This window comes from Chelon labrosus (genome assembly GCF_963514085.1).
Source record: "Chelon labrosus genome assembly, chromosome: 19".
Taxonomy (NCBI): Eukaryota; Metazoa; Chordata; class Actinopteri; order Mugiliformes; family Mugilidae; genus Chelon; species Chelon labrosus.
In genome coordinates, this window is record NC_140352.1 from 24001261 (window position 1) to 24026901 (window position 25641).

General features: G+C 41.9%; 2 protein-coding genes across 5 annotated transcripts; one reads left to right on the forward strand and one right to left on the reverse strand.

Moving 5' to 3' along the window:
* Nucleotides 1-38: 38 nt before the first annotated feature.
* Nucleotides 39-8140, forward strand: slc16a3b (solute carrier family 16 member 3b). Of its 2 annotated transcripts, XM_084567628.1 has the most exons (6): nt 39-155; nt 4500-4750; nt 4837-4980; nt 5171-5772; nt 5913-6093; nt 6257-8140. In XM_084567628.1, exons 2-6 carry the CDS (start codon nt 4528-4530, stop codon nt 6562-6564), a joined length of 1458 nt encoding a protein of 485 aa, XP_084423754.1. In that variant the 5' UTR covers nt 39-155; nt 4500-4527; the 3' UTR covers nt 6565-8140. The 2 variants fall into 2 exon arrangements, with proteins under 2 accessions (XP_084423754.1, XP_084423755.1); XM_084567629.1 differs by lacking the exon at nt 39-155 and having other exon boundaries at nt 4389-4750.
* A 3313-nt stretch (nt 8141-11453) lies between these two features.
* csnk1db (casein kinase 1, delta b) lies at nt 11454-25375 on the reverse strand. Of its 3 annotated transcripts, none has more exons than XM_084567389.1 (10): nt 24940-25375; nt 21625-21735; nt 21222-21370; nt 20526-20754; nt 20227-20397; nt 18912-19060; nt 17777-17945; nt 17269-17408; nt 16360-16425; nt 11454-13125 (listed from the first exon to the last, which is right to left on the reverse strand). In XM_084567389.1, exons 1-9 carry the CDS (start codon nt 25013-25015, stop codon nt 16375-16377), a joined length of 1245 nt encoding a protein of 414 aa, XP_084423515.1. In that variant the 5' UTR covers nt 25016-25375; the 3' UTR covers nt 11454-13125; nt 16360-16374. The 3 variants fall into 3 exon arrangements, with proteins under 3 accessions (XP_084423515.1, XP_084423517.1, XP_084423516.1); XM_084567391.1 differs by having other exon boundaries at nt 16360-16430; XM_084567390.1 differs by lacking the exon at nt 16360-16425.
* Nucleotides 25376-25641: the final 266 nt, after the last annotated feature.

Below are 25641 nucleotides of genomic sequence, written 5' to 3' on the forward strand. Positions count from 1 at the left end.
ATTCATTCGGGGGCGGGGCCGGAGTTTGACAAAACCACGGCATGATCACGGTTTCCTGTCCGCGCGCCGCCGTTTATTTAAGACGCGCTCCGGATGCGCGCTCACGGCGTGTACGAAGAAGCGCTTCTTGGAGGAGGGCGACAGCATCTCGGCAGGTAAAGAATGAGTTTTGTTTTTCTTATTTCTACCCACTGGGTTCTGCGTGTGTCTGTGTTACCTTCTTCTCTGAATGTATTTTATGATATTCCATAGCCTTGTGTAACAAGTAACAGGTTGGTGGTGAGGCTGAATGGATAACAACACAGAGTAAAGCGGATGGGCGAAGAGTCTCCTATAATGTGTAAAATACGATTGTGAATGATGCTGATGAGGTTGTGAGAATAATGTGCCACCGCTGCCGGTCCAGCTGGTCCTCTTTAGATCACCTGGACTGCGGGGATGCACATTAAAGATCGACGCCCCGGTCCTCACGTAGGCCACCTGGGTTTGTCCTCCCAGTTACACACATCTGTCTGCCGCACTTATTTAACAGGTTGAGCAGCCAAGTAAGTACGAGAATAAGGAGCAGACTACTTTATGTGAAAAACTGAAAACAGCAACTTGTTATCTGGGCAAGGTTGGAATAAATGCTCAGTAGAATTTGAGGTGGGGCATAGTATAATCAACTTTTCGAGCGTGTACTGTTGTGTGGTAAAATGATAAAATCTAGCACAGCGAAACACTTCCCTAAAATAGTGACTTGTCATTCTTCCTTACAAGGAAAGCAGTTAACTTGGACAAATAAACAAAGACGGAGCTAGCGGAATTGACCACGCAGAGCAGTCGGCGCCGGGTTCCGGGATTCTGTGGGGGAATCTGTCAGTCAGTGACATAATGTGACGCAATGAGCCCTCGGAGTTGTTAGACAAGCGTGTGCTTCGCTAGGTGACGCATAGGAAGCTGGCGTGCCTACGTGCGCTCGGCGGCATCCGTGGGGCAGATGATGTCACAGCATCATCTCCCAACGGGGACCACTCACTGAAACAAAGCGACGCCGTTCACCTGACGTGACCCTAGGACGGCGGCAGCCATTAGGCGTTTAAAGTAGCACCACGCGCTGAACTCAATTACAATAAGCATAAACTCTCCGACTGACACAGTGGGCATCATTGTCTGGTTCTAATTCGCATTATATATATTGAATCCGTAAGCATCCTAAACAGTGAGTTTCCAAGCAGTCACGGAATTACGTATAGACGCACAGTGTAGAAATAAAACAACTACCTAATAAAAAGTTGTAACAATTACACCCTGGATATGAGCAGCATTCAAAGTGAGAGCTACAAACAGCCAGATTGTTTCTGATCGAAAGTGAATCCTACATTAGGTAGAGAGAACCATACACCACAGACACCATGAACTGTTTGTCCACAGGTTCATCATAAGCAGACCTTGTGTCACTGTTGTGTTGTGCTTACGGCTTGTTTCTATCTTCTCCTTAAACATCAGCCGCCCATCAGCAAACCTGGATCTTGCAAAATATTAGATTTATCCCTTCAGTTCATCTTCTGAAGGTGGTGCTTCCAGTCACTGGCAGAGTGCCAGCTCATCCAAGCCAAGAGGTTGTAGTCGCATACTGTACATATAGAGAAAATAATACTTTAAGGGGTTCCTTAAATATTTTACCACACCATACGGCTGATTTCCAGTTTTGTGCCAAATACTAGCATATACACGCCCAAATATGTATGCAGCCAGCAAGTCCCCATCCTCCAGCACATAACTTGTGTTATAAACATATACATCCGATTTACAACCTACAGTCATTACAAATGCACCATTAATAATATTTAATCCAAGTCAGTGGTGACTCAAAGACAAGCAAACTAGTTGTACTGAATGGAAAACTGTTTTTTAAAGATGTTTTCTATTACTAATGGTCAGCCTGTGTAAAGGATATAGGAATTTATATCACGGTGGTCAGCTGACTACACTGTCAGGGCATCTTACGGGCAAAGTATCTCACGTGCTTCATTGGAAGTGCATTATAATTTACTCCCATAGAGCTCATGCTATAGGTCACTTCACCCTGTTTTTTGTTCACTGAGGCATCATGGCATTATGATAGGGGACTTTCACACTTGTAGGTACAAAGGCCTGTTAGTTTCAAGAAGACAACAGTTCACCAAACCAAACTGTTACAGTAACTACAGAAAAACACATGTCAGTATGTCAGTGTAGCTCTGTCCATGATGATGATGACATGTTCAGGCAGGAGAAGATTTCTTCTTCAGTTTTACTATGTCTGTCTCTCTCACACACACACACATACACAATGCAGGATAACAGCCAAGTTTCTTTCATCTGCGTATCAGGGACTATGAAACGATCCCTGTGTGTCCCTGTGGAATGTAAGGGTCTTATTTTAGTATTGGTGGTGATGCTTGGGACTCCTGACAGAATGTTGCATGGGTCAAAGTGGGCCATTTTCGATGGTGTTTATGATGTGGGGGGTGCGGTGGGAGGGGGACTCTGTTGAGGTGCTATACAGATGTTCCTGATTTTCTCTGTCTGTAGATACACTGATTTAGGTTTACATAGCAGCACCTCCTCCTTGGTTGTATGTTCCATTAAACATAGACTTCAGACTGCAAACGCATTCAGGTTGAATTAAATGTGATTTATTGACTCAGTGCTCAGTGGACTAGCCTTTTGTCAACTTTTAGGCAACAGGTAATCACTCCAGAAGGCAGGTAGAGACAGGACAAAAACATTCAGGGAACGGGAACACGGGAAACACAAGGAAATGCCTGAAACACAATGGCAGCAAAGCATTACTAGTAATCTAGCAGAGGGAAAAGTGTGGAGTATTTATGTGGTGTAACTTACTGAAGTGCAAGGTGTGGGTGAAAATGTAAAATAGGGATATGTGGTCAGAAAAATCATACTAAGTGTGAGTCTAAGGACAGTGGCAGAGGCTAATGATTCCAGAGTCTGTTCAGTTCTGTATACTTTACAACTTGTGAGTAACTTTTGTTAGCCCACTAGCAATGCTAGTTCTTGCACTTTACAGGGGGCTCATGCAATTTCCTGCCCCTCTGCTTTTTAAACAAATGGTTCTTTGAGTGTTTGGTCAGGGCCAGAGCCTGTAAAATGCTTAAATGTTGATCTAATGCCAGTGGGGAGTTGCACAGTGCATAGAATGCAATTTATAAGGACAATTATTCAGAATTATCCGTAACCATCAGTATAATAACTGTATAACTAGTTCCATAGAATTAGTCACGCCATTGTGAAATGAGATGCATATTAGTTGCTGTGAAGAACAATCAATTGATCAATTAGATTATTATTTTTTTTACCGTTCACATCTGTTTCACATGCTCCCAGAGCCCAATTGTTAAGTATGCCCCTTTAAACTCAACATCCCCACAGTTCCAGTTTGGCTTTGAATGCAGACACTTTATCCTTTAGCTTTAAACGGTTTATTATTATCCCCCTGAAGTGAAATGCTGAGTAAGTTCATCAAACTGAAGATGAAGTTTTCTGTAAATTACAGTAGCGGCTCATAAACCCTGGTCAGAGAGCTCCCTCTTGTGGTGAGGGAAGGTTCAGCAGAGATAAACTGAGCCACTACCAGACAACACAACAAAATCAACACAAATAGCCAGTGACGTTAAATGTTTATTATTTGTAGTTTATACCGAATCAGTCACTGAACAACTGCAAATGGTTTGCTGCCTATACTAGTCTTGGTATTTTGGGATGCTATGTGTTAAATCAGTGGCCGACCAGCTGCTCTACAGTCAGTGTGGATGTCGGCCTTTTGCTCATCCATATTTCCCAAACCACTTCCTCCAAAATGATCATCCAGTTGAATAACCATCTTTCTTAGGCTATGTCAACATTTATTTTTACATGTGAATGCATCCATTTTTCTCGAGTGCACATAATGAAGTGTATAAACAGGAGCCAATCCATTTAAAGCCATCAATGTGACAAGTCATTTAACAATATATATTAAACACATACAAGAATCACATTGCTACACAAAGCTAGAATGACTAAACTGTATAATAACTGTAGAAATACTATGTGAGAGAGTGTGGTACTGTAAGGGGACACTACAGAGGTTGCAAGCTGTGACAGGAATAAAAGGATGTGTCTGTATGTACACAGTGTTTGTGTACTCTGCCTGAATAGGACTGACAAGCTGTCAACAGTAATTCAGCCCGTGTCCCACACACAGTTTTGAAACAGACGGGCTGTACTGTAAAAAGTGTCTGACCAAACTTGTTTATTTTCAACAGTAACCTGCTGCAGTGTTACACAGCAATAAGATGATCAATAACTAAGGCATCGCCCTGCACTGATGAATGTGTTAGAAACAAATGCATATGCCTTATTTTAGTCTATTGTAAGCATGAAGTGCTTGAGGACATGAGTATGGTATGAAATACTTACCATGCCGTTAATAATAATGTTTTTTTTTTGTTTTTTTTTTCACCCCATGTTCATAGAGACTAACCTTAGCACTCACAGAGTATAATGGGAGGAGCAGTGGTGGACGACGGGCCTTCTGGGGTCAAGGCTCCGGACGGCGGCTGGGGTTGGGCGGTGTTGGCCGGGTGCTTCGTCATCACTGGCTTCTCCTACGCTTTCCCCAAGGCCGTCAGCGTCTTCTTCAAGGAGCTGATCCGAGAGTTCGACGTCGGCTACAGTGACACCGCCTGGATCTCTTCAATAGTGCTCGCCATGCTCTATGGCACAGGTACCCAAGGACAGGGATTAAACTGTTCAATGGGGGCACACATATTGTATGTTCGTACTGCACACTGATGAACCGTGTTTTCTTAGGCCCTCTGTGCAGCGTGCTGGTGAACAAGTTCGGCTGCCGACCTGTGATGATGGTTGGAGGGCTCTTTGCCTCGCTGGGGATGATTCTGGCTTCCTTTGCCACAAGTATCATACACATCTACCTCTGCACTGGCGTTATTACAGGTAGAGTCTCAACATACATTCCACACACCAAGACCTGGAAGACAGAATCTTCACACACATTTTATAATGGACAGTTAGCATTATTTGTTCATCTGTGAGTGGTTCTAATGTTTTCTCATTGGTTTGTGTGTGTGTCAGTGTGAGTGTGTAACAGTGCTTTGGCATTGTGTTTCTGTCACCCCCCCCCCAGGTCTTGGTCTGGCATTGAACTTCCAGCCATCTCTGATAATGCTGAATCGCTACTTCAGCGAGAAACGTCCTCTGGCCAACGGCTTGGCGGCAGCAGGCAGCCCCGTGGCACTGTGCTGTCTCTCCCCACTGGGGCAGGTACTCCAGTACCACTATGGCTGGAGGGGTGGGTTCCTCATATTGGGAGGCATGCTGCTCAACTGCTGTGCCTGTGGTGCCCTCATGAGGCCCCTGTTGCCTCCCAAAAAGCTCCAGGGAGTGGAGGAAATCACTCCCGCGGTCGAAGACAAGCCCAAAGCAAAGAAGAAACTATTAGACTTCAGCGTATTCAAGGACAGAGGTTTTCTCATCTACACCATTGCAGCATCTGTTATGGTGCTGGGCTTGTTTGTACCCCCTGTGTTTGTGGTCAACTATGCTAAAGGCCTGGGGAACGAGGACACCAAGTCGGCTCTGCTGCTCACCATTTTGGGATTTGTCGATATGTTTGCCCGACCTGCGTCAGGACTTATAGCAGGAACGAAATGGATGCGGCCCAGATGTGTCTACCTGTTCAGCTTTGCTATGATCTTCAATGGGGTCACCGACCTCGTAGGATCACAGGTAACAATGTGGCATTGGGTTCTGTATTACAAGAAAAATAGAATGGCGTATGGATGTACAGTATGTTAGGCCTGATTTGTGTATATCCAGTCGAAAGACCTGATCATTAATATATGTTGCGCTTTTTTCTTCTCTCTCAGGCAAATAGTTACACAGGTCTGGTGATCTTCTGTATCTTCTTCGGCATGTCGTATGGCATGGTGGGAGCGCTCCAGTTTGAGGTCCTCATGGCTATCGTCGGGACAGAGAAGTTCTCCAGTGCCATCGGCCTGGTGCTGCTGATGGAAGCCGTTGCCGTGCTAGTGGGACCTCCTGGAGCAGGTCAGAGCATGCACTCAAAATGGACAGTTGCTTTAAACTATTCACTGCAGTCATGTTGCAGCCTCTGACTGTTTGTACAATATTACCACATGTTTCTTGTGGTATGTGGTGAGGTGAAGTTGTGTCACTTCAATCAAACCAACATTCTCGTTCTCTCCCCCAGGTCGCCTCTTGGATGCTACTCAACAGTATATGTACGTCTTCCTGTTGGCGGGCGTTGAGGTCACACTGTCGGCCTTTGTCATTTCCCTGGGCAACTTCTTCTGCATTAGTAGGAAACAGGTAGACTCAGAGGCTAAAATGGAGATGGCTGTGACTGCTGCAGAGAAGGAGATGCTCAACTGTGGGGTGGACGGCAACGAAGACGAAGAGGAGCCAAAAGAGAATGGAAAAGCCAGTTCTGTTAAAGTGGAGGAAGACATGAACATGGTGAAGGAGATAGAGGAGGAGAACACCGAGACATCATTATGAGTGACAAGACTATTGATAAGACAAACTGTATACTGTACTGATGTACATGTACTGATGACGATCCATGGCATAGAGATGGACAGAGGAGCCTCAAAGACGGCCGACCAGTTGAGTTAATATCGACCAGTATCAAGCGCGCATTATTAAGAAGTGGTATTACGTGAAGTGGTTCTAATGCATCACGTTGGTCAGTTTCTGGGCATTACCATTATCCTGGAGTTAAAGACTAAGTATACACTCCAATACAGCAAAAAAAGGAATTCATTTTCCAACAAATACCAGCTTTTCTGGGTAAGATAACTTCTTTGCCCGGCTACTCAAAGATGCACAGCATCTAAGAACAAAGAAATTGATTTGTGGTTTTCTGCACCGTTCTCAACACTTTTCTTTAAAGCAGAATGTCTTCTACATTCAGGGATTTCAGTTACATCTCACAGCCTTTGTCAGCACATGGAGGGAGGTCAAGGTTTGTCTTGGAGAGGGTTGGCTTGTCACCCCGTGAGCTACTGTAAACGGAGCGGCCCTGTCTTCACGGTGTGAAAGTAGATACCTGAATGGGGTGGATGGTTTGTGTGCTACTGACTCAGACTGACTTGAAGAGTGTGACCTTTCACTTTGCTGCATTCATTAGTTTTATTTATTGCAACTATTTATTGACTATTCACTTTAAAAAAAAAAAAAAAAAAAAAAAAAGGTTAAAAATGTATTTACAGTAATATTGTTGCACTCAACGTGATCCCGGAGAGCTGAACTACAGTGTGTGATGTAGCTGTTTGCTCATTGCTGTAACAGAAGCCTTTGTTGTGTGTTTTGTGATTGCTGTGTGACTCTTGGACAGTTGCTCTAGTTGCTACTCAACGCATTTGTCTCTAGTACACTCCAGCAAAGCTGAAGTAAGTCCCAGTACACTGATGAATGTATTTTGTCTACTGTGTCTTTAGTGCACTGCAGGGTCTTTATCTGTTCGACTGAAAGCTAAACAGACCAACACTGGGGAGAAACCACAACCTGCTTGGGTGACGAAGCACCCACCTGCTGCACTTCTACTGCTATTTTTCTGAGTGATGTCTCACACTTCAGATACATGTGATGTGTGTTTTTTGACCCCAACAAATATATTTTCTGTGGATAAAGCTATGCAAATGACGTCGTTTCATTCAGCCTGTTAACAGGCCAGAATAGGTAATAAGATGAACTGGGACTGCACACAGCTGATCTCTGGCAATCGCCCCACAGTTCATAAATCATATACAATATATTGTAATATACAGTTTTAGCTTGTTATTAATATTATTGTTCAAGTACAAAACTTATTTATTTGTTCCTCTGCCTAAACTCTTGGACTCTACCATATACTTTAGGTAGGCCTTAGTTATGGCGCAGCTCTACACATTTCTTCTTTGCCTACACCGTGCCCCTTCCCATGGCAGATTTCCACAATGTATCAAAGTTCCTCAATGTGGGACAATAATGGATTTAAATATCTTATCTTAAAAAGAATCCAGCCACAGAGGGTCACAAGCCAGTGTACTTCTTGTGCTGGTCCCAAGCCCAGGTAAATGGAGAGGGTTGTGTCATGTGGATGTTACTTAGACATGTACCACACACCTAAACTAGACCAGGCACCCCCACCCCATAGCAATGACACTCCTTGATGGCAGCAGCCATCCCCAGCAGGATGCAGCCTGACACACACACACACAAATACAGTTTAGGAACAACTCAAAAAACATGAAGAACAGCACAAGGTGTTGACCTGGCCTCCAAATTCACTAGATCCCAAACTGATCAAGTATCTGTGGGATGATCCACAGAGGCCCCTCCCCTCAAAGGCCCCCACTAACAACATTCTGTTGCCTTCTGAAACAAGGGCATAAGGCATGACTCATAAGGCATTAGAGATGAGCCCAGTCACTGAGTCGCGTAGGTTTATTGTACGCTTGATCAAAAAAGGCTTCCTTGAAGAGGCAATAGTCCGAAAGAATATATGACTGATAGCAGGCATGATACTGGGTGAACAAATCCATACTCACTTGATAAAATGAGCAGCAAATTCAAATGAACTGAAATAAAATTCTGAAGAGAGACAGGAAATATCTAGACAAGAAAGCTAAAGGGGACATGTGTAACTGCCTTTCACTGTAGGTCTAGATAGACAAATCTACCTTAGTTGAAGAGCTGCTCACATGAATGACATTTCTGGGAAGCAAACTGATTAATCACTCTGTCTTTGTATTCTGGTGATAATGCATGCGACTGCTCCACTCTTTGAAAAGTTGCACCTTGCTGTATACCATCTGTTCCATCTAGCCATTTTGGTGCCCTAGGCAAGATGGTTTGGTGCAACATAAAACTACACTCACCGGCCACTTTATTAGGTAACACCTGTCCAACTGCTCGTTAACTTAAATTTCTAATCAGCCAATCACATGGCAGCAACTCAATGCATTTAGGCATGTAGACATGGTCAAGACGATCTGCTGCAGTTCAAACCGAGCATCAGAATGGGGAAGAAAGGTGATTTAAGTGACTTTGAACGTGTCATGGTTGTTGGTGCCAGACGGGCTGGTCTGAGTATTTCAGAAACTGCTGATCTACTGGGATTTTCACGCACAACCATCTCTAGGGTTTACAGAGAATGGTCCGAAAAAGAGAAAATATCCAGTGAGCGGCAGTTCTGTGGGCGCAAATTCCTTGTTGATGCCGGAGGTCAGAGGAGAATGGCCAGACTGGTTCGAGCTGATAGAAAGGCAAGAGTAACTCAAATAACCACTCGTTACAACCGAGGTATGCAGAAGAGCATCTCTGAACGCACAACACGTCGAACCTTGAGGCGGATGGGCTACAGCAGCAGAAGACCACACCGGGTGCCACTCCTGTCAGCTAAGAACAGGAAACTGAGGCTACAATTCGCACAGGCTCACCAAAATTGGACAATAGAAGATTGGAAAAACGTTGCCTGGTCTGATGAGTCTCGATTTCTGCTGCGACATTCGGATGGTAGTGGGTCAGAATTTGGCGTCAACAACATGAAAGCATGGATCCATCCTGCCTTGTATCAACGGTTCAGGCTGGTGGTGGTGGTGTAATGGTGTGGGGGATATTTTCTTGGCACACTTTGGGCCCATTAGTACCAATTGAGCATCGTGTCAACGCTACAGCCTACCTGAGTATTGTTGCTGACCATGTCCATCCCTTTATGACCACAGTGTACCCATCTTCTGATGGCTACTTCCAGCAGGATAACGCGCCATGTCATAAAGCGCGAATCATCTCAGACTGGTTTCTTGAACATGACAATGAGTTCACTGTACTCAAATGGCCTCCACAGTCACCAGATCTCAATCCAATAGAGCACCTTTGGGATGTGGTGGAATGGGAGATTCGCATCATGGATGTGCAGCCGACAAATCTGCAGCAACTGCGTGATGCTATCATGTCAATACGGACCAAACTGTGTTTCCAGTACCTTGTTGAATCTATGCCACGAAGGATTAAAGCAGTTCTGAAGGCAAAAGGGGGTCCAACCCGGTACTAGCAAGGTGTACCTAATAAAGTGGCCGGTGAGTGTATAATGTAGCACTAAAATCTTATCCAAAGTCTCGATAGCTTGCATTTGAAATTGATACCAGCTTAGAAACCTCACGATTTATGGTCATTAAAGCAAGTCCACTCAAATGCTCTTGGGACGTTGTGGATCTCTGGTACGTTTTGACAAGCTCCAGTTTGGAGAAGTTCTTCTCTGCAGTGCATCTGGACAGATGTGGGGTAGATTTACCTGTTACTGTACAGTACAAGCAAAAAATGGAGCTGCCGCACAGACTATTACTTGATATGATCAACATAATTATCACATCACTAGCTAGTACAAATGACAAGTCAAACAGCATTTTTTTTTTATGTTAGAGAAGACGACATACCACTCCACTGGGACGTTTTTTTCCGCCTCCTCTTTTCTTCCGCTTTCTGAGGGCTTGGATGGCCTTTTCATGATTATGTTACCAATATGACAAAGATGACTTGTTGATGACATCTGTCAATAGGAACCGCTTCCTGAGATGTGCACTGATAACTCTTCCTATTCCCCTCTTCCACAGTGCATGGTGCAGGACTGGTTCAGTGCAGGGTCAATCAGATTATGAGGAAACAACAGTTGTTCAATTTTCCTATTTGTTCATTTTTTATTTTCAATACAGCGCATGAGGAAAGGGCACCAGTTGGGGCTGCAAATTATTACTATTATTTATTTCATTTATTGTTTTATTTATTTATGTTTAAGGGCTTGCAACTGCACCTCCTCCAGCAGGTGGCGCCAACCAAAATAAGCAACCACCTATGCCAAGAGCTGGCCTGTCACTAACCTAATTACAAACGTGAGTGGATGATACTGCTGCTGTGTTTGGGCTGTAAAAATAAGCCTCTTTACATCTGCTGTTTTTATAGTGGAAACAGCCTACGCATTTACTGAGATTGGAGACACTAGTGCTACCACACCTCTCACAAATACGTTAGTGCTGTTGCTAGTATAGGTCCTATAAAAGTGATATATTATAAAATATTAAAAAAATTCAGAATGGTCTAAAAGATGGGCACTTGACACCACCACCATTCATTAATAACCAGTGTACCACCCTCCTCAGCAGAATGACACACCCTGTCATCTCCTATTAATCACCAGATATCAGCCCAATAAAGCACCTGAATAGGAGATTCACTGTGGAGGAGATACAGTTCACAAAACACCAATACAGGTGTCATCAAATACATATGCCATTAACAATGTTAGCAGTTTTTTAGGGCTAAAGCGGGTCCAACCAGTTACGTTTTTGGCAACCCTGTTGGTCTTTGTTGAACACATTCATTCACTCAGGTACAGTAAAGTCTTAAAAAAAGGTACAAGTGATTGATTTATTTACAGTTTAAGTACACAAATACAGTGGCAAATATAAATGTGAGAAATTAAATCTTGCTGATCTGATAACTTACATAATTCAGTAAGTGTACAGTAGCAGACCAGAGGTCAATGGTCAAAATCTGAATTTAGAGAATGAACAGCAGTAAGAATGAATTACAACAGGCCATTTCTTTCTGACGTACAGGGCAGTTATACATTAAAGCCGAGTGTCAGATGAGCTGAATATATCAAAAACCCTCACACTGCTGCTGCAAAAGCCCATGAAGAGAAGATGGTCAGTTTTCCTCTCCACACTCTCAAAGAATCAGTTCAATAAGAGGATTCACAAAGAAAGCACGACCAGTGTACATGATGTCGTCATAGTTTACAAGATCACCAAATCTCTCAGACTGAGAGCAGCAGCCGAGACAGAAATCATGCCATACAGAATGTCTTTCACCCTCAGTGCAACATATCTGCTTGCTTCCCGCAACATCGCCATGGCTCTTAAGGGGGCAGACAGAAAGGAGACTACTACACTTATGGTAGCCAAGACCTGCAGGCTCCTGGACCAAGCTTTAGAGTCATGTTCAGACTGTCCTACAGCTCAGTGAAAACAAAACATGAGGAAACATTTACATATCAATATTACAAGAGTTTCACAGCTTCAAAATAATACAAATAAGAAAAACAAGAATGTTTATCTGCACACAATGAATGGAAGTTTGGTAAATTATGCCAGACAATGCCCTTATCCTATACACAGTACATGTCTTTTGTACACATTAGAAGGGGACCAGGGCTCAGCAGAGTACATCAGAGTTTCTGAAGGTGAACAGACAAACATCTTGTCAACTTATGGGTGAACACACAACCTCCTGCACCACCAAAGCTAATTTTTGGTATGTTCATGAGTTCAACTAGAGCCTTCAGTATCAACTATGAAGGCTCACCTCTAACACATGCAAAGAAGTTGTTTCTTTTTATTTAATACAAGCGGCTGTAGATTTAATAAAGAGAGTGTGGTGGTGCCTTGTAAAAACTGGTGAAAAGAGGGAATGGAAACAGTCAAAAATACCAAAGCAAAAAACCCAAAAGCAACTCATTCTAACTCTGCCCATACATATACTGTATACATGAAATGAAAAGCCGCTGGTTCAGCTTCACACACACCTCACTGCAAAAAGCAGAGCAAGGCTGTTCTATTGACCAGTGAACTAGCAGACACTGTAAATGTAGAGTCATCAATGCCAAATGTGTCCACTGGGTTGCCATGTTGGCTTTAGACAAACCACAGCCCACTCAGAATCTGGTGCAATATAGTGGGATTGTGCAAATGTTTCCCGAAAACCGAACAGAGACAGTCCTGCGTCCCACGCTGTGTAATGTTTTGGGACGGCACAAAAATGGGAAAAGAAACAGAATGATAGAAACACGGTGTACAAAATTCAGGAGGTGACAGTACTGAGAAGTCATTCAGAAAGCAGTTGGTGCCTAGTCAGAAGCTGACTTCCGATGATAGCTGAAGTAGTACAAATGAATGGTGGTAGTAGTATTAGTGTGTCAGATCACTTCTGAGTTAACAGGGCTTGCTCCGCCAGTTTGCATTGTGGGGCTCATCGAGGAGCAATTAGATGACGACCAGGAGACGGTACACCAGACACCATCTGTAGGAGAAATAGAACAGGAAGCAGGAGGGTCAAAACAAACAACAAAAACTCCACATCCTTTTCATATCAATGGATATATCCCTCTACTGGCACTCTTTCTGGGGAAACATGTAGAAGCTTTTAATTGAGATTCAAAATCACCTCCAATATGTTAACCTCATAGGCTACAAGCTCAGAAACTGCTGCACAGTTATAAATTAGAGGTGGCTAATTGGTGCCAACAATAATATCCTAATATTTAAACACTCTGAACACAGACTAAAATATTTTTGGTGAAAACCAAACTGGACAGAAAAGGGATATATTTATAGTGTTTCACAGAAAAATAGTTTAATTCTGCTGTGATGAGGCCATCGAGCTTTCAGGAGTCTAACAGCATCAGGCAAGAAATGTGCACAAGGAGAAGGTACTGATCACTGTTAGAGCTGTGAAGCAGCTGCAGGCACATGATGTAAATAATAGTGGTTAGTTAGCAGCCAGTTATTGAAACATCACAATCTAGTCTGTACAAAATAATAACCAGGCTGTAAGGAAAATGAGTTGGACTGTATTTATTTAGAAGCACACAAACATGCCACGGTATGTTGAAAGATTTAATGTCATTCATTGTTTCTTCTTTCAATTACTGCCTGTAGCTTGACAACAACGTAAGTGATAACCTGAACTTGTTAAAGCTGACAAAAGACTAGGGCAGATATACTAACACTGTTAAAATACTAACACTGCTGAAGCGTAGTCTCTGTACACTCAAACTTAGATTCTCGTGTTGCCAATGTAAACAATAAGAGGGAACCCACGGAAACAGAAGAACCATTTACAATGGCTACACAGTTCCTAGGTAGGAAGTTTGACAAATTAACTGGCTCTCTTTGTCGTGGTAGGTTGACTGCCACTGGGTTTTATTTACTGTAACAAATCTACCATCATATCTCTGTGTCACAGCAAGTTAACACAAACTCAAAGAGAAGAAACATAACTAATTGGAGGGTTCCAAAAAGACCTCTCTTTCTGAACAACTGATGACATGCTCTTAGCCACAGGCAAACCACTAACTTTAGCTCATTCAAGTACTGGGTATGATAAACCTGGCGCAATAAGAAGGGACTGCACCAAGCAAAGCAAAACAGGAGTAGGAGGATGCATCTACAGTAGGTAAAGAACTTTAGGATGCTATGGCAGTAGGCCTGACATCTGACTGATATGGTCTCAGACATCAACACAGGGGAAGCACAGAGCTGTTTAAAGGGGTACAGTGGTGTGAAACAGTGTTTGCCCCATTCCTGATTTCTTATTTTTTTGCATGTTTGTCACATTTAAATGTTTTGGATCATCAAACTAATTTAAATATAGTCAAAAAGATAACACAAGTAAACACAAAAAGGTTTTTACATTAAAGTGTTTATTATTAAGGGAAAACAAAATCCAAACCTGCATGGCCCGGCCCCTGTGTGAAAAAGTGATTGCCCCCTAAACCTAATAACTGGTTGGGCCACCCTTAGCAGCAGCAACAACTGCAATCAAGCGTCTGCAATAACTTGCAATGAGTCTTTTACAGCGCTGTGGAGGAATTTTGGCCCACTCATCCTTGCAGAATTGTTGTAATTCAGCCACGTCGGAGGGTTTTTTCGAGCATGAACCGCCTTTTTCATACCACAGCATCTCAATAGGATTCAGGTCAGAACTTTAACTCGGCCACTCCAAAACTTTCATTTTGCTTTTCTTTAGCCATTCAGAGGTGGACTTGCTGGTGTGTTTTGGATCATTGTCCTGCTGCAGAACCCAAGTTCGCTTCAGCTTGAGGTCACGAACAGATGGCCAGACATTCTCCTTCAGGATTTTTTGGTAGACAGCTGAATTCATGGTTCCATTTATCACAGCAAGTCTTCCAGGTCCTGAAACACCAAAATAGCCCCAGACCATCACACTACTACCACCATATTTTACTGTTGGTATGAAGTCATTTTTTACTTTTTTTTGCCAGATGTAATGGGACACTAGCCTTCCAAAAAGTCAGTCCACATGGTATTTTCCCAAAAGTCTTGGGGATCATCAAGATGTTTTCTGGCAAAACTGAAACGAGCCTTTATGTTCTTTAAGCTCAGCAGTAGTTTTAGTCTTGCTTTCTTATGGTGGAGTCATGAACACTGACCTTAACTGAGGAGTATTTTGTGACCTCTTGGATGAGTCGTTGCTGTGCTCTTGGGGTAATTTTGGTTGGCTGGCCACTCCTGGGAAGGTTCAACACTGTTCCATGTTTTCACCATTTGTGCATAACGGCTCTCACTGTGGTTTGCTGGAGTCCCAAAGCTTTACAAACAGCTTTCTAACCTTTTTCCAGACTGATAGATCTCAATTACTTTCTTTCTCATTTCTTCCTGAATTTCTCTAGCTCTCAGCATGATGTCTAGCTTTTGAGGATCTTCTGGTCTACTTCACTTTGTCAGGCAGGTCCTATGGAAGTGATTTCTTGACTGAGAACAGGTGTGGCAGTAATCAGGCGTGGGTGTGGCTAAAGAAATTGAACTCAGGTGTGATAAACCACAGTTATGTTATGTTTTAACAGGGGGGCAAACCGTTTTGACACAGGGCCATGTAGGTTTGGATTTTTTTCCCCCTTAATAATTAAAACCTTCATTTAAGAACTGCGTTTTGTGTTTACTTGTGTTATCTTTGTCTTATGTTTAGATTTGTTTGATGATCTGAAACATTTAGGTGTAACAAACATGCAAAAAAAAAAAAAAAAAAGGACTCAGGAAGGGGGCAAACACATTTTCACACCACTGTATTACATCAAACCCGAGAAGGGATGCACTGCGATGCATTATCAACTACAGTTCTCAGAAGACTGCACCCTCCTGCTTAGAAAACAGTCAGTATCTAACCGCTCAGTGACTGTAGGGTGGTACAATGCAGCACTGATGTCACCAACAGCCAAACAGATATACCTTCTAATGGCTATGGCGGTGTTACGTAGTATGACATCAATAGGTTGTAATAAGTCTCAATCTCAAACTGGATAAGGTGGTGCTTACACCTAATACCAGTTAGAGGTACTTCTGTAATGACATGAGCTTTAAATCTACTGATCTCCTCTGATGCCTATCATGTTGTCATCTTATGTCACTTGTTTTTAGAGATTTTGTTTCAGATAACCAGGACTAAAATGAGGCAGCCACTGTTGAACTGGAGTTGGGACGCATGCATCTCTGGTGCTTCATGAACAGGACTCACCATGTGTTGCCGCCGTCACACAAGGACGTGGCGAGCGTCTACTTGGCGTGATGTTCGTAGGGAATGCTATTCTGAGGTTGGGGGAGGGGAGAGAGAAGGCCCAATATGTCAGAACCCACAACCCACACCAACCACACAACTGGAAATAAAATGGCTGAATAGCAGCACTTCACTTCTGTTTAACAAGAAACATGAGGCTGGTGTGCTGCATATATGAGTATATGGACTTTGTTCTGCTGCCCTGGATCTGGCTCTTTTGTAAATCATGTAGACAAAAACCCGTAGTTACTGATTATTGGAGAGCGATATTTAGCAAATTGCCACATACAAATTTGGATGAATTTTAACCACACTTTTTCTATTTATTTATTTAATGTAAACATAATTGCTACTTGTTACTATAAAAAGCACAGCTTCCTCCTGCTTTAATTCAAACCTAGCCTGGGGTGACATTAAATTATATTCAGGTTTGTTGCCAAAAAATAGAGACACTGTTTATAAAGTAAATAAAAGTCATTTAAACACTATCTTTGATTGAAAATTGCAAGACAGGATATTACCTGATTAAAATATCAGTCAGTAACAAATTTCAACATTTTAATTTGTATTGGATACAGGTTTTGGAACAAGTTCCAGCTATTAGAAATAGAGACCACGAAACATTCCCAACATTGGAACATCCTACTTCTGTCAAATTCAAATTTAGCACATGTAATGTAAAAACAATAACTTTGATCTGATGTCTTATTAGACTACGATTATTAGACAAATCAATACATTCTGTTTTCATTTACATTTTACACAGTGTCCCAACTTTGTTGGACATGAAGCTGTACATAATAAGTGTTGAGCTGCTACTTAGTGATCATATGTTATAAGACACTGTGAGATAAAAGCAGAGTCTTGTACCTGTGAGGTGGACATGCGGGAGGTGTCCTGCCGTCCTGTTAGATCTGAGGACGACACATTGACAGGAGCACCACGGTGCAGACGCATGCTGACCTTTCGCTCACGCTCCATGCCAGACACTTGTCGAGGGGACGTGTTTGCTGCAGATCACAGAAGAAAAACAACACACAATCAACATCCTCTACATTTTTTCAAATTCACCACTACTTACATCATCTCATAACTTTCAGATGTGAGTCAACTATATTTAAATACAGCGCAAAATAACTGAAATCACAAAACTAGTGGTGTTCATATCACAGAAGACCGTATATGCTACACAAAACATATTTCTGCAACTTTACTGCAGATCATCAGAAAGAAGCACACATTGAAACTCATGGAACTCTAGAACTGAAATCTTAAAATCTTTAAACAGATTACGGTGATGGCTTTTACAGTATTTGTATCAGGATCACTTTCTGACAGATGCAGAGTACAATGCTGAGGCAACCTGAAGTGAACTGACCTGTGTGTGAGGTGGGTGTCAGTGGGGTTGGTGGAGCTCCATCCTGGGTTCCTCGTGGTCGTCCTGATGCAGCAGGTATTCCTCTGGCCCCTGGGTTCCTGCCGTGCCTCAATCTGTCCTCCCGAACCCGGCGATCTCTTTCTGCTTCCTCTGCTGCACGGTTGGCTCCCTGTGTGTAACAGCAGCAATTATCACCAGGAGGATTTTAGAAAAGTCTACAGACATGCTGGTGCTCTCTACACCTGTATTTCGCATAATGGTGCTGTGAGCTACATGTTAACTTCAGCAGGCTAACATTCTTGGAATGACAGCACTGACATGCTGATGGTATGCAGGTGAAAGGTTTGCCATTCAATGTGTTTGACATGTGAGCAAGCTATCTTTTTCTACTGCTGTGGCTGACAGAAATGCAGAAACCTTCACCAGGGACTAGGAACCTCTGGAAGTACTTAGTGTGACTGGGCTCTAAATTAAGTTCTGGGTAAATTATATTATTTCTGGTTGAATTATTTTATCACCAAAATCTCGTCTTACTAGTTTTACTCCTTTTCAAAAGTACGGGCTTACACATCCCAGTTATCTCCTGGTCAATCTTGCAGGCGTTCTGTATCTGTGCAAAAATGTTGCCCAGAATCAGCTGCTTTTCATATGCCGGCGGACTAATTTGACTAATCTTTAGAAAATGCAGACAAACAGTGATCTGAAAGCACTTTTTAGTTTCTTGAACAAAATTTAATAAAATTCATTCTGAGGGGGACATGAATACCAGTTCTCAGCCATCCATCCAATCATCGTGAAGTTATTTCACTAAAACTGAAAATGCAAACTTTCTAATTCACAAGGATATTTGTACTGAAGGTTCTAATAGTCAATCATAGAAAATACTCAATATTTCAGTGTGGCTAAAGTGATGGCCCAGCCAATGTAGCCACAACTAATGAGGATGCTTCAGTTGTGTCTTCCCTGCTTAAACACCATTTATAAGACCACGATAAAGAACAAATTCTGACTAGAACGAATATGACTTATATAACTAGAAGACTATCAAATGTAAAAACAAGAGCAAAATCATTTCAATCCAAAAACATCAGTCTTTAATTTTGCTAGTATAAAAGGCATTATGAGAAATACTCACAAACTTGAGCATATTCCAGTCAAATACATAGTCATAAGAGAAGCCTTGTCGGTGGAACAGGTTCCTGAAGAGCTGCCGTAGGTACGAGTAATCCGGCTTGTCATCGAAGCGCAGCGAACGACAGAAATTCAGGTAGGTGGCAAACTCAGCTGTGACACAGAGGGAGAAAATATTTCTTAGATGATCGGACTGTTTTTGAATTACACTGCCAGGCCAAAAAAAAAAAGTCGCCACCAAAAAAAACAAAACAAAACAAAAGGTCACACACACTAATATTTCGTTGAACCGCCCTTCTCTTTGATTACAGCACACATAGCATTGTATTGATGAAGGGAGAGTCTGACCACTGCGCAAAGCCTTCTCCAGCACACCCCAAAGATTCTCAATGGGGTTAAGGTCTGGAAACTGTGGTGGCCAATCCTTGTGTGAAAATGATGTCTCATGCTCCCTGAACCACTCTTTTTGAGCCCGCTGAATCCTGGCATTGCCATCTTGGAATATGCCCGTTCCATCAGGAAAGAAAAAATCCATTGATGGAATAACCTGGTCATTCAGTATATTCAGGTAGTCAGCTGACCTCATTCTTTGGACACATAATGTTGATCATAGCACTGCCCCCACAGGCTTGTACAGTAGACACTAGGCATGATGGGTGCATCACTTCATCTGCCTCTCTTCTTACCCTGATGCCCCCATCACTCTGGAACAGGGTAAATCTGGACTCATCAGACCATATGGCCTTCTTCCATTGCTCCAGAGTCCAATCTTTCACATTGTACGTGTGGAAATGCTCTTACTTTCACTATTAAACATAGCCCTGAGTTCTATTTTTGTTTTTCTTCGATTTGATTTCACCGAACGTTTAAGTGATCGCTGATGACGTTTAGGATTTGTTTCCAACCGCATTTCTTCCTGGAAGACGATGGTTCCCCACTATCCTTCCAGTTTTTAATAAGTTCTTAACCCAGTTTTAGTAGTTTCTTCAATCTCCTTAGATGTTTTCTCTACTTGATGCATGCCAATGATTTGACCCTTCTCAAACAGACTAACATCTTTTCCACGACCACAGGATGTGTCTTTAGACACGGTTGTTTAAGAAATGAGAAGCTGCTCATTGCATCAGTTGGGGTTAAATAATTTGTTGCCAGCTGAAAAATAATAGCCCATGCAGTAATTATCCAATAGGAGGCTCGTACCTATTTGGTTAGTTAAATTCAGGTGTTGGCTTTTTTTTGACCAGGCAGTGTACACTGTTCAATGTGGAATTATGAAATCAAGAAAAACTGTAAAGTAACGTAAAGAAGTTGAGACTCACAAGGGTATCCCTTGCAAAGCACTTCGATCGGGGTGGACATTTTCTTTTCACTGATTCGTTCGTACTTCTGCCTCTTGGTAGCGGCCTTCAGGCCTTGCCAAGGCAGCGAGCCCAGATTGAAGTACATGAGAACGTAACCCAAGGACTCCAGGTCATCGCGCCTCGACTGCTCTGTAGAGGAAGACAAAGATATAGAAAAGGTTATTATTGCACTCATAAAAAAAAAAAATATATCAAATTCACTGTCTAAAAAGTTACATATTCATGTCAAAAAGGCGAATAAAATTTATTTTTTGTACCAATCCCGAGATGTGTGTTGATTGAAGCATAGCGTGCAGTGCCAGTCAGGTTCTTGTTCTCGCGATATGGGATGTGCTGGTGTGTGCGAGCGTCACGATATTTTTTTGCCAGGCCAAAGTCAATAATGTAGACCAGGTTGCCCTTTTTGCCCAGCCCCATCAGGAAGTTATCAGGCTTTACATCTCTGTGGATGAAGTTCTTTGAGTGAATGTACTCAATGCGGCTGATCTGTAGTTGACAAGAATGAAATAAAGGAGAATTCCAAATTAGGCCACTACACCGCATGCTTCCCTCTGCCAGACTTCTGTATACCATAGTCAAGTCATATTTTGGAGGAAATTCAAGGTTAGATTTGTGGGGTTTCCTGAGTGTACATGAGAGCCATGAAAATCAGTGCAAATAACTAACACAAGTAATGTAATTTAATCCACATTAGCTTACACGGTTTTTACGATTTAATTAAAAATGTTGTTTCTACTGCTTTATTTTCATTAACACAGTGTCATGGTTTGATTATTTAAATAACAGCAAGAACAAAATTGTCTTGTCACTGCTTACATTTCTCAACAGCATCAATATCAGAAAAGAACATCTGTAAACACGTAGTTCTGAGTTAAACTTAATATGGCATGACTTCATTTGCAATACTGATCCAAGAGCAACATAAAGGATGTCTGTGTAGTGACGAGGCTCACCATCTGATCAGCAAGCAGTAGGACTGTCTTGAGGCTGAACTTGCGGGAGCAAAAGTTGAAGAGATCCTCCAGGCTGGGCCCCAGCAGCTCCATCACCATCACGTTGTAATCACCTTCTGCTCCACACCACTTTATGGTTGGAATACCCACTGCAAAAACATAACAATATATGCAATAATATAAGAACACAAACACTGTCAAAATACAGGAGATATGTTTCATGTGATGATGGTTGCAAAAGCATCCCTAGACAAGATACAATGGTAAGATAACAGATTCAATTGACGCAGTAAAGAGATTATCATGCAATTATGCATCAGAATAGGAAAGCATAAATCTGGATTGAGTGTACACAGAGAGAGAGGAAATGAGAAGATGGAGAACATGTCAGCCAATAGATCACCTCCTCCTTGCATCATCTTGTAGATCTTGCTCTCGATGTGGAGCTGGGGGTGTTTGGTCTTTACACATTCCAACTTTATTGCAACCTCCTCACCCACAGAAATATCCGTGCCTGCAAAACAACAAATATTGTTACACATGGTGACCTTAAAAGATGAGTTCATTTAAATTACACAAAAACACTTTAAAAAAGTAAAAGCCAGCTTTATCCTGCTTTTTCAAACAAAGCTAAAGTTACTGTGCTGTGCGTTTGTGGTCGTTCATAAAAAACAGGTCTTTGCACTCACTGGATCTTGTACCTTTTCCATTAAAACCCCTCCACCTCCCAATCCATCATGGAACACAACTGTACGAAGTCACAGTTGTCTGGGGCATTCTAAATTGAGGGGAATGGTATAAACGCACAGGCCTTTCCTTTCTATGACAGGAAAGGGAATACAAGCAAGTCAAAGCTCAAAATGTAAGTCTTTATTTTTGTTTGCATTCTTGTTTTTGTCGTCATTAACCTTTAGTATAATAAAAGTACATTTTACTTTTAAAGAACCTCTGCTATAGCCAAACATATTCTTAATCAGAGGATGAGCCTGGAAACACACCACTGTAATTTTATTATAGGTCATGATTCGACTGCAAACAGGATAAAGAACCCTGAACAAACATTTGCCAACTGAAAACTGAGCCTTTCAGGAGACAAAACACAATATTAAAGGCAGTAAAATGTGAAGTGTCAGGAGGAAGAATGGGAAAAGAGAATGACTTATTGTACTGTCTCGATAAGAAGGCTCTTGTTATCCACAGGAACCCATTTTTCCACAGGAAATCATTAGACACAATATTACAGTTTCTGTGACCAGGCACAGGGGCACAACAGTATGTGTATTCCTCTCCAACTGTTTGGTACAACACATTTGGTTTGGCAGGCAACTTCCTCAGCTCCGCATGCTCCAAGATCATAACAGTTACCATCAGACCGGTCTATTAATGTCTACGTATTCGCACTCCTTGAATGAAAGTTGTAGAGCTTGCGTTACACCCTGAAGTTTGGCAGCACACCAGTTATTGCAGGCTAAGGGACGCAGACACAGGACACGACTAACAGCCATGTGGAGACAAGAGACCATGGGATTTTATTAGAATTCTGCAAGCAGTAACACTGATAGGAAAATAAAAACCTTTGGCAAACGACAAGTGGAACTGGAAGCAAGTGTTGTCTATGACTTTGGTTCCTACCACCAAATTCACCATGATGACAGCGGGCTTGGACTGTTGTGTGAATACAGACGAGTGTTGCCTTCAATACACAAACAATATTTTTATGTTCTGCATGTTTCACTTGGGAAGATTTAGGGTAAGGAATACACAAGAGGTTTATTAGATCCTGGAATATCCAGTACCAACCAACTGTAAGCTAGAAAGAGAGGGGTTATGAGCTCTATACGTAGGTTGGGGCTTTAGCCTTTTAAGCTGGACAGACACTGCGTAATATTTAATAATACTTTAAGATGCATTAAACTCCCGCTACACTTTTTAATCTGCCTTCCTGCTCAGCCAGAACCTACGACTTCTTTGCTCACACTACATGGGTCAATCAACTGTCTGTGGTAATGAGCTCACGCTGAACATAAGCCCTCAGTTGGACAATTCCAATGAAGCCTGTTCAAACAAGATGGTTTAGTCATCAGTGTCAATAGAGAGAGATAAGAGAGCAATTCTACAAGTGAAATTACGTACACTGATGTTTTTTTTTTATGGTTCATTTAATTATGAATATGTTGACATTGTCTGATATTTTTCTAAATATATGACAAATGTCTTTTTTTGCACTTTTGCACTTTCTCTGCTGTAGCATAAATGAACCAAATCATTAGCCCTAAAACAAGGTACACAGAGTAAATTTGTGTGTGCAGGCACAACAGAAGCCTCTAGTATCTGTATATGTCACGGAAAGATCAAACTCACCATTTCCAGATAAGTTTCCTAAGCCTGCCCATCAAAGGCTGATTTGCCTGAAAGCTAACGATGACTTCATCAACTGGAAAAACCTGTGTGCCCAGTACTTAGGAGATCACAAACACATGACTGCTTAAACAGTAAATTCAAGGTGTACATCAAATGGGTGACATAATAAGAAGAAGCAAAACTGTAAAACTGAAAGGGGGTTGTACTTAGGGCTATGACAGGTGTAGCTGGTCATCTTCATAACCTGACTCAGCCGACAAGCCATAAGGACCAAGCTAGCTTAGGCTTTCACAGACTACATAAGAGCTACTTGTTCTTAATTTTCTTGTGAACAGCAAATGGAAACTCTGACTGTTTCCTGCCGAATGTTCTCCACATGATGCACGCTGTGTATTACATTGTATTATCAACGTTTATGCTTTGTCACAAACCTCTTTCCAAAGAAACAAAGACTACGGTGTCAATTTGATATTTGAAAAAGCAGGAAGGATTGTGTCTCATGCTGTGTAAGGAAGATTTCATCGCATCAATTTTAGACAGTTTACTGCAGCTATCTGGACAAACAAGAGGCATATATCATACTAATAACAGAACAAAGAACTGTCTTAACAAGATTAAACTTTCAAGCAAACAGAAACTGAACTATTTCATGTGTAGGATTCAGGACTGTAAACTAACTTGTATTATAATTTTGTAAAACAGACTTTGGCACAAGTTGAAGGGGTAACATAGATCTGTCATTTGGGATTGACCATGATATATCATTAACACTGTCACAGACACACCAGTACTGGTTAGTCATTATTAAGCTATGTGGACTAATATATCTTATGTAATATAAGGCCACATCGGAACGGCAAAAGGGATGCCTACCACTCAGGTAGCCTTATCAAACGCAGGCTAATTAGTTCAATGGTGAGGATGAGGATGATGTAGAGATTATACGGTCGTGGAGAGAAAATGAACGTTTAGCTACTGGTAAATAACTGCAACTTAAGGCGGATCTGTCAAGATTCCCTGGATATGTTTATAAAGAATAACTTAAGTCAACAATAGTGTCAGCTTACAAACTGAGGCATCTACATCCCAATTACTGCAATAACACGACACAGGGAAGTACTTAAAACTCACACTTCACATCACCTTGCCTATTTATTTGAGTAAACAGCTTACAGTTGTTAACTTAGCGGGTCATTGATATGGAGAAAGAACTGCTAGCTTGACGACGTAAACTAAGGTTAACAGAAGCACGACATGAAGGTAAAATAATGTGGGCTCGAATGCTTTCAAAGTTACAAATGTCAACGGAATATTGTTTAGTGCGCGTACGAGCAAGCAGAAGATACATTTGACTCACCTAAATAGATGTCCCCGAAAGATCCACTTCCGATTTTCCTGCCCAGTCTGTATCGGTTCCCCACTCGCAGCTCCATTTCGTCTGTTCTTTAGCTTGTACCTCTGTAAATAACGTCACTTATCCTAACTGTCAAAAGCGGTTCGCCTGTTTGTTTACCTATGCGAATATTCCACCTTCCTTAACGGGTCTACAGCACCCTTCAGTCACACTCCCCCGTCCCCCAGAATCCCAGGTACTTCTGTAACAATCCAAATTTCACCATCACTTTCTTTTCTTTCTGAGCAACGAAGGTGTATAATATCGCTATCACCCGATCGTCTGAGAAGCGTAGTTTATGCTCTCCCTATTTTGGGGGTCATTATTGCCCTAAACGTAAGGATGGATGCGGATAATTTCTGATACTATTAAGCCCTGTTCGTACGCAGCTTCACTTCACTGTCTGATTTTTTTCTCAGACCGTGAAAGCTGTCACTCGCTTCCACGTCACTTCCCCTAGCAACAAAGGGAAGATCTGGGAAAAAACAAGTTGTAAAGTGTTTGGAAAAAATATGCGAGGTCAAAAAGTTGGTCACTTGAACATCGAAGGTTTATTTAGGTTACTAGTTATTTGATATATTACTATTTCTTTTATTTGTCCAGCTTTACTGTCCTTGTTCGTTGCTGTTATAGCAGTGGAATTCTGTGTCAAATTATTATACTCAT

Excerpts from the sequence above, each read along its gene's own strand:
- csnk1db (XM_084567390.1), bottom strand. The coding sequence starts at position 25,015 with ATGGAGCTGCGAGTGGGGAACCGATACAGACTGGGCAGGAAAATCGGA. Across the intron at positions 21,736-24,939 it reads TTTCGGGGACATCTATTTAG|GCACGGATATTTCTGTGGGT; the intron begins GTGAGTCAAATG and ends GTTGTTTTGCAG. Across the intron at positions 17,946-18,911 it reads ACTGGAATATGCTCAAGTTT|GGAGCCAACCGTGCAGCAGA; the intron begins GTGAGTATTTCT and ends TGTTACACACAG.
- slc16a3b (XM_084567628.1), top strand. The coding sequence starts at position 4,528 with ATGGGAGGAGCAGTGGTGGACGACGGGCCTTCTGGGGTCAAGGCTCCG. Across the intron at positions 5,773-5,912 it reads CCGACCTCGTAGGATCACAG|GCAAATAGTTACACAGGTCT; the intron begins GTAACAATGTGG and ends CTTCTCTCTCAG. Across the intron at positions 6,094-6,256 it reads AGTGGGACCTCCTGGAGCAG|GTCGCCTCTTGGATGCTACT; the intron begins GTCAGAGCATGC and ends TCTCTCCCCCAG.